Below are 13,004 nucleotides of genomic sequence, written 5' to 3'. Positions count from 1 at the left end.
TTCAACAACGTCGTCGGAGCTGCTGCTGAGTTGCAGGTAAGTTCGTTTCTTACTCGTCGTCAGTGTTAAGTCCGTGAATGATTGAGACACGAACTAGCAGGAGTGAAAACAAACAGATCTTTACTGGTGAAAGGCAATAACGAAACTAAACAACAGAGGCTCTCTAGCGCCTTTTATACAGGGGTGGTCACTGCCGCTACTGCAGTCTGAGACCAGTTATTCTCTTAAAGGTACATACACAACAAATACTATGTAATTTCAACTATTCTAGTCATGCTTCAATTCCTCGTTAAAAAAGAATCTTAATGCCAAGTCTTACTCTGGTTGAGATTTCTCTTTAAACTTTGAAAAATCTGCGCTCCACATTCTGTCTCCTTTGTTCACCTGTGTTGAAATCAAGATTCATCGCGTCTCCTACTCTAGCTCATTCTTTCCCAGGCTTTAAAAACTGGGGGACTCCTCACCTCCCTCAAACTTTCCTTCCTTCTGCAATCGACAGGTTTTTACTAACCCAAGTGTGGCCTCCTAACCATTACTTGATTTATTCCATCTTCTCTCCTATTTTACAAAGTATTTACAGCACAGAAACAGGCCATTCGGCCCAACTGGTCCGTGCCGGTGTTTGTGCTCCACACAAGCCTCCTCCCACCCTTCTTCATCTCACCCCATCAACATAACCTTCTCTTCCTTATTCTTTCTACCAAAAAGTATTACCTCGCACTTATCTATGTTGAAGTTCATTTGCCGATCACTTTTCTTGATCCTTGTCCTGCACTATGACTCTTGGCCTTCGTCTAAGTCTCTCTTTTTAAAAGGGAGGTTCTGACGGTAAGGGAGCATCCAAAAGAATGATAATAATAACAACTTGCAGTTATGTATCTCCTTCAATGTACAAAAAAGTCCCAAGGCACTTCACAGAGGAATGGTGAGGAACAGATGCCACACCAAAGAGATGGTGTGGAGATGCCGGTGTTGGACTGGGGTGGACAAATGTAAGAAGTCACACAACACCAGGTTATAGTCCAACAGTTTTATTTGAAATCACAAGCTTTCGGAGCGCTGCTCCTTTGTCAGGTGAAGTGGAGAGATGCATAAAGACACAGCTTATATAGTCAGAGAATAATGCCAGATGATTACAGGTAATCTTTCTAACTGCCATTTATCACACCTCGGCAGGGAGATAATCACAGCAATCAAAGATTACCTGTAATCATCTGGCAGTGTTCTCTGACTATATAAGCTGTGTCTTTATGCATCTCTCCACTTCACCTGATGAAGGAGCAGCGCTCCGAAAGCTTGTGATTTCAAATAAAACTGTTGGACTATAACCTGGTGTTGTGTGACTTCTTACATTACACCAAAGAGAGCCTGACTATGAGGGGCAATGGTAGACTTGCTGGCTTTTAAGGAGGATCTTAAAGAAGGGGAGGGCAGTGCAAAGGTAAAGGGGCCAAGGGAAGGAATTCCTGACACTAGGTGACTAAAGACACAGCTGCCAATAATGGGTTGAAGGGGGTGCAGTTGTCTGGATGCACAGACAGCCAGAAGCAGAGGAACAGAGGGGTTGTAGGGCTGGAGGACGTTAGAGGTAGAGAGGGGCAATGTATAGCATCTGAGGTATTTATGAACAGGCTGGACGGCTCCATTTTGACTAAGAAAGTGTGGGTGTAGCAAGTTGTTTGGCAGAGGTGAGAAACCAAAGGGCGTAAAGTACAAAAATAAAGATGTTTTTCCTGCTATGTCCTGGGCTGCCCTTACTTTTTCAATTTTGCAAAGGAGACATTTATTTGCTGGTTGCGTTATTCAGTCAAGAGCCTTTGCTGCAGTATAGTCACCTGATCTCATGAAAATGCATGAACAATTTCTTGAAAAGTGAAACTGCTGACGTTACAGAATGTAAAAATTGTCTAAATGTAGCATGAATCCAGGCTTGGACCCTGAGAGGATGGGTTGCAACTTGAGAAGAATGAAGGACTAGATTTGGTCAATATAAACTGATAGTCGAACCATGACCACTTCTGCTAAAGGGGACTCATTACTTTGTGTGATATGAGAATGGGGGATGAAGCTCTTTGCTGTTCATGGTGCTGGAATGGCGTAAAAAGCTTTTTCTGTGAGGGAAGTCGGGTGGAAGCCATTCCCGTCTGACTTCCATGTTTGAAAGGCTTCTCATCACCACTTGTACTTCTGCATTCGAATCGCCATTGGCCTCATTTGACTATGGCAAAGTATGAGCCAGTGGCAAAGGACCTCCGGGCTTCCTGTAGTTGGTCTGCTGATCCGTCTGGGGTCCATTTCACATGGTTCAGTGAAGTGCAGCCGCTGTTGGGATCAGCTGTTCAAGACAGAAGGGAGGAGTTCCTGGACACCTTTAAATTCAGATTTCAGCAAGGAAGAAATTATTCTTAAAGCAGTTTTTTTTTGCCATTCTGCCTACAGACACCTGCACTTACCGTGGACTGCTTCTCACGGAGTCGGACCACTGGCAGATTTTCGAACACTCCCCCCACACTTCTACCACTAAACTAACGGATGCCAGGATAAGAACATAAGAATTAGGAGCAGGAGTCGGCTATACGGCCCCTCGAGCCTGCTCCACCATTCAAAAAGATCATGGCTGATCTTCGACCTCAACTCCACTTTCCTGCCCGATCCCCATATCCCTCGATTCCCCTAGAGTCCAAAAATCTATCGATCTCAGCCTTGAATATACGCAACGACTCAGCAACCACAGCCCTCTGGGGCAGAGAATTCCAAAGATTCACAACCCTCTGAGTGAAGAAATTCCTCCTCATCCCAGACTTAAATGGCTGACCCCTTATCCTGAGGCTGTGCCCCCTAGTTCTAGACACTCCAGCCAGGGGGAAACAACCTCTCAGCATCTACCCTGTCAATCCCCCTCAGAATCTTGTATGTTTCAATGAGATCACCGCTCATTCTTCTAAACTCCAGAGAGTATCGGCCCAATCTACTCAATCTCTCCTCATCGGACAATCCTCTCAGCCCAGGGATCAATCTAGTGAACCTTCGTTGCCCCGCCTCTAAGACAACAGTGTAGGTCCTGTCAGTAACCTAGGGCAAGGGCTTTCAAGGTGGGGATGATCCTGTTACAGGTGTCATGTGCCCATTTGTTCCACAGGAGGATAGAATGAATGAAGGAAAGACTAGCAGTTGAGGAGTGTGTGCCAACGGCATGGGAGGGGAGAAGTGAAGTGAGAGATGTGGGGTTGTGAGGCTGTGGAAGAAGGTGCCAAAGGGTTGTGCATGTGAGTAACTGTTGTGAGGGGAGCTGCATAGCCATAGTGCAAGATGCCGAGTTGCAGCTCCACCTTAGACAGAGAGCACGTAGTTATTTGTCCGTGTGTTGCTTTAAGAGGATGAAGAGTGTGCTAGCACCCAAGGTGGGCAAGAGAGGAGAAGGTAGAGATGTGTAGTGCAATACCTTGCCTGCCCTGCTGTGGACGTAGAACCTTTGGCGACGCTGTTCTGCAGTCCTGCAGGGGGGGGCGGGGGGGGGTTGAGGAAGTTGGCACACAACGCCAGTGCCACCTCACCACCTTCCAGGTGGCACGAGTGATAATGCTTGGTGGCACTTACACCCAGGAGTCTGTCCTGCCTTCAGTGTGCCCCAGGAGAGCTTTGGGGTCTGAATATGAAGTTGGGTATTTCTTCCCTGCCTTGGTGCTGTGCCCTGCTGCCCTCTGGGCACAGATGGTGCTTCAGTGGTCATAATTCTGTACAAGTGTAATAAAAAAAAATAAGTTGTGCGGTGAAGTCCTTAGACAGAAAAGTGAAAAAGCCATACACTGTTGCTTTCTTACCTATTTGTCGCCCAATCTAGTGCTGGACAGGGCAGGGTGAAATGCTTTTTCAAAGGCTGCACAGAAGTCTCCAGGTAGTTCAGCTGGTTGCACTGTTTTTTCATACTAATGTCTGTACCAATGGGTATGCACACGAGCAGCCCCAGGAAACTCATGTGTCTTTCTCTCTGAAGGCCACCAGTAGATATAACACATTTTCAAAGGTGCAACAGTGGTGTAAGTCATTTTGAAAAGAAAGACTTGCATTTCTATAGCGTCTTTCACGACCACCGGATGTCCCAAAGTGCTTTACAGCCAATGAAGTACTTTTTGAAGTGTAGTCACTGTTGTAATGTAGGAAAAGCAGCAGCCAATTTGCGCACAGCAAGCTCTCACGAGCAGCAATGTGATAATGACCAGGTCATCTGTTTCAGTGATGTTGATTGAGCGTTAAATATTATCCAGGACACTGGGGAGAACTCGCCTGCTCTTCTTCGAAATAGTGCCAAGAGATCTGTTACGTCCACCCGAGAGGGCAGACGGGGCTTCGGTTTAATGTCTCATCCAAAAGACAACACCTCCGACAGTGCAGCACTCCCTCAGTACTGCCCCTCTGACAGTGCAGCACTCCCTCAGTACTGCCACTCCGACAGTACAGCGCTCCCTCCGTACTGCCCCTCCGACAGTACAGCGCTCCCTCCGTACTGCCCCTCCGACAGTGCGGCGCTCCCTCAGTAATGCCCCTCCGACAGTGCGGCGCTCCCTCAGTACTGCCCCTCCGACAGTGCGGCGCTCCCTCAGTACTGCCCCTCCGACAGTGCGGCGCTCCCTCAGTACTGCCCCTCCGACAGTTCGGCGCTCCCTCAGTACTGCCCCTCCGACAGTGCGGCGCTCCCTCAGTACTGCCCCTCCGACAGTGCGGCGCTCCCTCAGTACTGCCCCTCCGACAGTGCGGCGCTCCCTCAGTACTGCCCCTCCGACAGTGCAGCACTCCCTCAGTACTGCCCCTCCGACAGTGCGGCGCTCCCTCAGTACTGCCCCACCGACAGTGCGGCACTCCCTCAGTACTGCCCCTCCGACAGTGCGGCGCTCCCTCAGTACTGCCCCTCCGACAGTGCGGCGCTCCCTCAGTACTGCCCCTCCGACAGTGCGGCGCTCCCTCAGTACTGCCCCTCCGACAGTGTGGCGCTCCCTCAGTACTGCCCCTCCGACAGTGCGGCGCTCCCTCAGTACTGCCCCTCCGACAGTGCGGCGCTCCCTCAGTACTGCCCCTCCGACAGTGCGGCGCTCCCTCAGTACTGCCCCTCTGTGTCTGCCATTGCTCAGTGCAACTTAATTAGAGTATATCACAGTTTGAGCCTCCCCCAGGGAAAAATTGATTCGGTCAGGAGAGAAGAGGAGAAAATGACGGGTAATATATTTTCATGTCTTCTCCTGGGAACCACACACCTGGACATGGTCTCATTGAGGCAGATCATGAGTTGTCTTCTGCTTCCTTTGTACTTTCTATACTGTGCACCATTTCTTTTGCTACCTTTTCAGATCCTCTTTGGTAAGATTTCTCTGTCAGATTTTGTAACTTCTGTTATGGGCGTTATCATAGAATCATAGAATGATTACAGCAGAGAAGGAGGCCATTCGGCCCGTCGAGCCCGTGCCGGCTCTCTGCAAGAGCACTTCAGCGAGTCCCACTCCCCCGCCTTTTCCCCGTAGCCCTGCAAATTTTTTTCCTTCAGGTACTTATCCAATTCCCTTTTGAAAGCCATGATTGAATCTGCCTCCACCACCCTTTCAGCGCATTCCAGATCCTAACCACTCGCTGCGTAAAAAAGCTATTCCTCATGTCGCCTTTGGATCTTCTGCCAGTCACCTTAAATCTGTGTCCTCTGGTTCTCAACCCTTCCACCAATGGGAACAGTTTCTCTCTATCTACTCTGTCCAGACCCCTCATGATTTGGAACACCTCTATCCAATCTCCTCTCAATCTTCTCTGCTGTAAGGAGAACAACCCCAGCCTCTCCAGTCTATCCACGTAACTGAAGTCCCTCATCCCTGGAACCATTCTTGTAAATCTTTTCTGCACCCTCTCTAAGGCCTTCACATCCTTCCTAAAGTGCGGTGCCCAGAATTGGACACAATACTCCAGTTGTGGCCCAACCAGTGTTTTATAAAGGTTCATCATAACTTCCTTGCTCGTGTACTCTCTGCCTCTATTTATGAAGCCCAGGATCCCGTAAGCTTTTTTAACTGCTTTCTCAACCTGCCCTGCCACCTTCAACGATTTGTGCACATATACCCCCAGGTCTCTCTCTTCATGCACCTGCACTCTCTGGAACAGACATAAATTGAGAAAAAGAGGCATACAGAGACAGCGGCAGACACAGAGCAATCATTCCAAGAACCAATCACAACACCAATTTCAATGTTTGCAGAGATCTCTTAGAAAATTACAAACCATTCCTGTCAGGCCTATTCCTTCCGCTTCCCTCACTGCTGAGCTACAGGAATCCACCAGTGAGCTGAATCCCACATTCCGCCCCCTAGTTTTGGCATATACCTGTTTGCACCTCCACAATGAAATGATCTGCCACCCCTACTGCCAAACCCGAGCTGCTCCACTGAAGTTCTCCAGGATCTAGGGGTTTGTGTTATTCCATTGAATCGATCCGCTGTTGGTGGATGTAATGCAAGAGAGAAGAGTCAGAAATTAATTCCCTTTCTTGCTAGCCAATGGGGCTATCCGCTCATCAAATTCAGTGATGCACCTAATTTACTTTTGCCCATTTGAGTTGTGAATGAATTCTGGAAATCTCTCTGCTCCAAGACCTCTGCGTTTCTCCAATTCTGACCGCTTGGGCATCCCCAATTTTCATCGCTCCGCAATTTGCAGCTGTGCCTTCAGCTGCCGAGGCCCTAACCTCAGCAATTCCCCGCGTAAACCTCTCCTCCTTTAGGTGCTCCTTGAAAACTACCTCTTTGATCAAGCTTTTGGTCACCTGTCCTAATATCTCCTTATATGGCTCGGTGTCAAATTTTGTTTGATAATCGCTCCTGTGGAGCACCTTGGTTGTTTTACTATGTTAAAGATGATATATAAATGCAAGTTGTTGTTGTTATTGCTCTGGGACTCCCTGGATGACTCATTGTTAAATGTGTTCCCTGATATGGAGCTATGCCATACTGATTGGGCAGCAATGATCCCTTTAATTTTTGCAGGGGGGGGGGCGCGCGGGCCCATTCAAAACACCGCGAAGGTGCGGTTTTTCCCATTGAAAAGCCGGTGAGCTGGCTGCGTAGAAGGTCCAGAGTGCAGCTTAAAGGTCTCCAATTCGCTCAGTGATTTGTACTCAGTGATCAGTGTTAGTTGATCTGAGCCAGTGCCACAATAGGGTGCTTTTATTGGCTTCGGTGGCCCTGGACTAGTGAGTTGAAAAATTAGGCAGAATTTCAACATAGAAACAGGGGTAGGCCATTCAGCTCCGCAAACCTGTTCCGCCAGACAATTAAATCATGGCTGATCAATACCTCGATTTACCCTTTTATTTTTTATTCGTTTATGGGCTGTGGGCATCGCTGGCAAGGCCAGCATTTATTACCCATCCCTAATTGTCCTTGAGAAGGTGGTGGTGAGTCGCCTTCTTGAACCGCTGCAGTCCGTGTGGTGAAGGTGCTCCCACAGTGCGGTTAGGGAAGGAGTTCCAAGATTTTGACCCAGCGATGATGAAGGAACGGCCGATATACTTCCAAGTCAGGATGGTGTGGGACTTGGAGGGGAACTTGGAGGTGGTGGTGTTCCCATGCGCCTGCGGCCCTTGTCTTTCTAGGTGGTAGAGGTCGCGGATTTGGGAGGTGCTGCCGAAGAAGCCTTGGCAAGTTGCTGCAGTGCATCTTGTAGATGGTACACACTGCAGCCACGGTGCGCCGGTGGTGGAGGGAGTGAATGTTTAAGGTGGTGGCTGGGATGCCAATCAAGTTCCATATCCCTTGATACCCTTACCTAACAAAAATCTATCGACCTCAGTCTTGAAAAATTAATGTGACCCAGCATCCACAGCCTTTTTGGGGAGAGAGTTCCAGATTTCCACTGCTCTTTGTGTGAAAAATGCTGTCCTAGCTCTGATTTTAAGATTATGCTCTCTTTTTCTGGATTCCCCCACCAAAGGAAATAGCAAATTAGCATTTTACACTGCGCCCGATTTCCTTTTTCAATGGAGCCAGTGGAGAAGACAATTGGGCAGAGTATATATCGGGCTACCAATTTGCTATTGCCTAGTTTGCGCTGCCGTCCAAGAACAATTTCACCGCTCGCTCCGCCCCCCCCCCACGTATCTACCTATCGAATACCTTTATCATTATAAATTCCTCGATTCGATCATCCCTCAACCTTCTAAACCTGAGGGAATACAAGCCAAGTTTATGCAACCTTCTACTCATAATTTAACCTGCTACTATTCTGGCGAATCTATGCTCTACCCATTACAGATGTTTTGAGGTTTGGTGCCCAAAACTGAAGGCAATACTCCAAACGGGGTCTGACCAAGGTTATGGAGAACTGAAGCATTCCCTCTTCACTTTAGAATCCCCATCCCCTGAGATAAAGGCCAACATTCCATTCGCCATTTTGATTATTTTTAGTACCTTTGCAATAGCTACGTAATTTTTATACACGGACGCCTAAATCTCTTTGGTCCTCCATAGTTCTGAGCCTCTCGCCATTACGTAAATGTTCCAACTTGTCTTTCCCAGATCCAAAGTGGATAACTTCACAATTCCCCACATTACTACTACTCCTTCGTATGGCTGATGTAGATGTAGAACAACAACTATCATTTTACATTTAGGTAGTTAAGCCAGATAATTGCGTCGGGAGTAGCAGAGTGTATTGCTGTGATGCCTCCTTTGTATTTGTGAATGGGGCGTTGAGTCGTTCTATGTTCCATGGTCTGTCCTGGGTGGCCACAGTCGCACACTGGAGAGTTTTTAATTCTTCATTTGTCCATCAGGTATCTGTATCTGCCACGGTTTGTGCGGATGTGGTATAGGGTTGCCCATAAGCTTCGTGGAAGATCGAAGCCGGGGATCTTCTGTGTCAGGTCTTTCACGAGGTGTTTGTTTGTGACTTCTTATGAACTCCATTCAGATTTCCAAGCATCATCAGGGCTGAAATCGCATTGTCGAAGGTTGAGCGTCCAAAAGGGCTTGCTCGACGGTGGTGAGGGACGTTGTTGAGATCCTGGTGGATGGGGAGATGTTCGTTGTTCACGATTCACTGAACTTCTCACATTGAGCTCCATCTACCATAGTTTTGCTTATTTCTATTGCTTATCGAGGTGCCAGTGACCTCAGCTGGAAAATATGTTCATGCGAATGTCCGATGAGGATCGGATTAGGCTTGGACATGTATATTATGCCTCTGCTTACTATCAGGATTGACAGGGGGAGAACAGCCAGTTGGGTGACACACCAGAAGTTGTGGAACTGTATCTTAACATGTCAATGGTTTCAGGAAAGGGAGAGAAAGAATAGGAAAAAAATCTCCACTCTCCTTGTTAAAGATAGTAGTGATGTCTCGGGCTTTGTAAATGTGACAGTGTGATATTGAAGGGGTGGGTCTTCGTAAATAAAGATTTTCTTATTTGTGTAAGAACCCGTGATGCATTGAGGTTAGTCACACTGAAAGACATTCATGTGTCGCTTGGGTCTTAACGTAATTGAGTATAAATTGAGGCACGGCTCCCTCCAGAAACAAAAATAAAGTTTGCCAATGTTTTCTCCTGAAGTTGATGCCATGGTGTGGGAGTCTTAATACATTGCTCCTGCTACCATGTGGATTTACTCTGGTGAGGACATTTCTATGGCTAAAACCTGCCAGTATAAACCACTATCCAGGCGCAGAGTCGGGATTGTGCAGAGTGGCAATTTGGACAGTATTACTCGGGGTAGGCTGTGTTTAAGCCAGTATAACTCCACCTTCGCCGTCCCTGTGCTGGATCTCAGTAGTGTAAATGTTCGTCAATGCAGTCACTGCCTGCAGAGAGCTGGTAGCATAGGAACCTCTTTACAATTACTCATTCACATGGAAAATATGGTACAGGAAACTCTTTTTTATCCGGCACCGACGGGACCGGCATGGTGCCGGTTTATCAAAAAGTCCAGATTACAGAGAGGTATAGTAAAAGGTACGAGAGCCCCGTACACGGCCACAGATCCAGGCGTCCCTGTTGCATAGCAACAAGTGCAGGAACCCCGGCCACAGACCAAGCGTCCCTGTTGCATAGCAACAGGTGCAGGAACCCCGGTTACACGGTCACTAATATAAAGTAAAACTTACCTGAACCTACTCCTGAATTTTGCCGGTTAACAGAGATTTCCGGTTATTTAGGTGCCGGTAAATCGAGAGTTTCCTGTAATGAGCCGTGAGGAACATGGAACGTATATGGCAAGCATTCCCAACTGAATCCCTAATCATCCTAGGAGAAAAGTATCTATATCGTGTGAGGGCCCAAAATACCCAAATGCAACAATTTTGCCAAGCTACAAAGATCAAGATTATTGGATTTCAAAATACAATCTATTAGGATTCTTTCATTGTTGGGTGCAGTACTGAGCCCTTAGATTAGGAAGGTTCCAGATTTGACCCTTGCTCGGTGTTGTGTAAGCTGCTCTCAATCGTGGGTGCCAGTTGAGGATCTACAATTGGCACAAGCACCCCGGCTTAAAACGAGGGAAAAAGCTGTTTGAGTTCCCGCTCGTGAATACTATACAGGGACATTGCTGGAAAGCGCACAAGTGTATATGTTAGATTGGGACTGGGTTGAACTTGGATATGATGCCTTCTCCCCTACCCACCCCCACCCCACCCCAGCCAAAATTCATTGACATAAGAAAAGAATGGCCGCTTACATGAGAAACTGTAACATAGCATGAGCCTGAGCGTTTAAGTGAGGCGAGAAAATAGAGTGGGGAAAGATATTTGCTGAGACCCAGCACAGCCCTGTATGTGTACATTATAAAGGGACAAGTCTCCATCTTGTGTCCTGTGGCCTGCATGGATCTAGAGGCAGATGCACAGTGGAGTGTGAGAGTACAACTCACGTGTGTTGTTGCGTATGGATATGTGACACGTGCTTCCTGTGTTTTTTCCCCCCCCAGTATTGTTGCTACAACGGGGGCAGAATTTGATCTCAGAACTCTGCGTGCGGTTCGAGTCCTCCGACCCTTGAAGCTGGTTTCTGGAATTCCAAGTAGGTATCACACAACCGTTTTAAAATTGTTTTAAAGATAATAAGCAGTAGGTTGCAAGAATTATTCTCTGGTGGAGTTGATCCTCCATCATCTGTGTCCTAAAGCGATGCACCATGAAGTGGTAGAATGTGGCCTTGAGCCTCGCATTGGCTGAATAGTCCTTAATGCTGACAGCAGGGCCCGAATTTTAACTTCGGGCGGCTTTAGGGTGGGCAGAAAGTGAGGTGAGCTGGAAACTCATTCACTGCTCCAGAACATAGGAACAGGAGGAGGCCATTCAGCCCCTCGAGCCTGTTCCACCATTCAATGAGATCATGGCTGATCTGTGACCTAACTCCATCTACCCGCCTTTGGCCCATAGTCCTTAATACCTTTGGTTAACAAAAATTTATCAATCTCCGGTTTTAAATTAACAGTTGATCTCGCATCAGTTGCCATTTGCGGAAGAGAGTTCCAAACTTCTACCACCCTTTGTGTGTAGAAGTGTTTCCTAACTTCACTCCTGAAAGGCCTGGCTCTAATTTTTAGACTATGCCCCCTAGTTCTAGAATCCCCAACCAGCGGAAATAGTTTCTCTCTCTCGACCCTATCTGTTCCCCTAAATATCTTGAAAGATCTTTAAATCCCGCTGGCCGACTTTCCACCCATTCCGGATCTGATGTTCGGGGGTTAGGGGGAGCCCGTGACAGGGGAGGCCTAAGCTTTCGTTGTGGGGCCCAAAGGCCTACATCGAAAAGATAAAAACGTAGCTTTTTTTGGCCTCTTTGTCGCTCAGGCCTCAGTTAAAATTGCAGTCGGGTCCCAATGATGTCATCGGGACCCAGCATACATATGTAAAGAAGGATCCCATCAGCCTTGGGTGGATAGAGCAGGTTAAAATTTATAATGGTGGGATCCTGGTGGCTTTCCAGCGGTTAAGTAACCGGGGCGATTTTACCCGCCTGGTTTTCGCTGAAAATGTTCCATTACCCAGAACTAATGCGCTTCATTTTAGTGAGCGTAAAAATCACACCAAAGTGTTGCAAGATGTAAGATATTTCTTAGGGATGATTAACTAAAAGGGGTGCTAATTGGTGTTTCTTTCTGTTTCAGGTTTACAAGTCGTGCTGAAGTCCATCATGAAGGCAATGATCCCCCTGCTTCAGATTGGGCTGCTACTATTTTTTGCCATTCTCATGTTCGCTATCATCGGATTAGAATTTTACATGGGCAGATTTCATAAAGCATGCTTCGATAGCAACAGTACGTTTGTGTGTCTGAAAGTGTATGTGTAGAAATCTGGATGAGGCTGCAATTTATTCCGGAGCTTTGCTAATCGTAAGAATGAAGCATAAAGTGTTACTGGATTAAACTCCACACCCTGAGATTAAATTACAGCCATATCCGTACTTTCTGTTGTTTGAGTTTTATAATGTATACTGTTGTCTTGAGGAGCGCTAATGAGAATTAAATGTACAGTTAATGTGGGACTGAACTATACGGAATAGGAAGGTACCAGTTTTGCTCTTTCTTATTCATTCCTGGGACGTGGGCGTTGTTGGTAAGGCCTGAATTTATTGCCCATCCTTAATTGCCCTCGAGAAGGTGGTGGTGAGCCACCGTCTTGAATACAACTGAGTGGCACAGGGCAGTTAAGAGTCAACCACATTGCTGTGGCTCTGGAGTCACATATCGGCCAGACCGGGTAAGGACGGCAGATTTCCTTCCCTGATGGACATTAGTGAAACAGATGGATTTTTGCAACAATCCGGTAGTCCAAGCCTCTGGATTACTAGTCCAGTAACATAACCACTACGCTACCGTTCCCCCATGTCCCCCAGTGTGCTGATCTCAGTCAGGGCGACAGTAGGAGTGCATAAGAACGCCTCTGTACCCATTTGCTATGGAGGGGGATAAAAGCAGCCTGCTCCTTTCCATGACCAGGATCCAGTGATCACTGCTAGAAAATGTACCTGTACA

At 47.3% G+C, this 13,004-nt stretch overlaps 1 protein-coding gene across 1 annotated transcript in view; it reads left to right on the top strand.

The window, feature by feature from the left end:
- The window catches only part of LOC147097756 (voltage-dependent P/Q-type calcium channel subunit alpha-1A-like), a 728,667-nt gene that overhangs the window by 393,803 nt on the left and 321,860 nt on the right, over positions 1-13,004 (top strand). Inside the window, exons 6-7 of the mRNA XM_085971842.1 lie at positions 10,953-11,044; positions 12,138-12,287. Of these exons, the coding sequence (XP_085827968.1) occupies positions 10,953-11,044; positions 12,138-12,287 (242 nt within the window). The remainder of the gene's footprint in view (positions 1-10,952; positions 11,045-12,137; positions 12,288-13,004) is intronic.

Source organism: Somniosus microcephalus, chromosome 31 (genome assembly GCF_052327205.1).
Source record: "Somniosus microcephalus isolate GS21.2 chromosome 31, FLI_Smic_1.0, whole genome shotgun sequence".
In the NCBI taxonomy this organism is placed as follows: Eukaryota; Metazoa; Chordata; class Chondrichthyes; order Squaliformes; family Somniosidae; genus Somniosus; species Somniosus microcephalus.
Note: the sequence above shows the minus strand (reverse complement) of the source record. Positions and strands in the feature narration are given on the sequence as shown.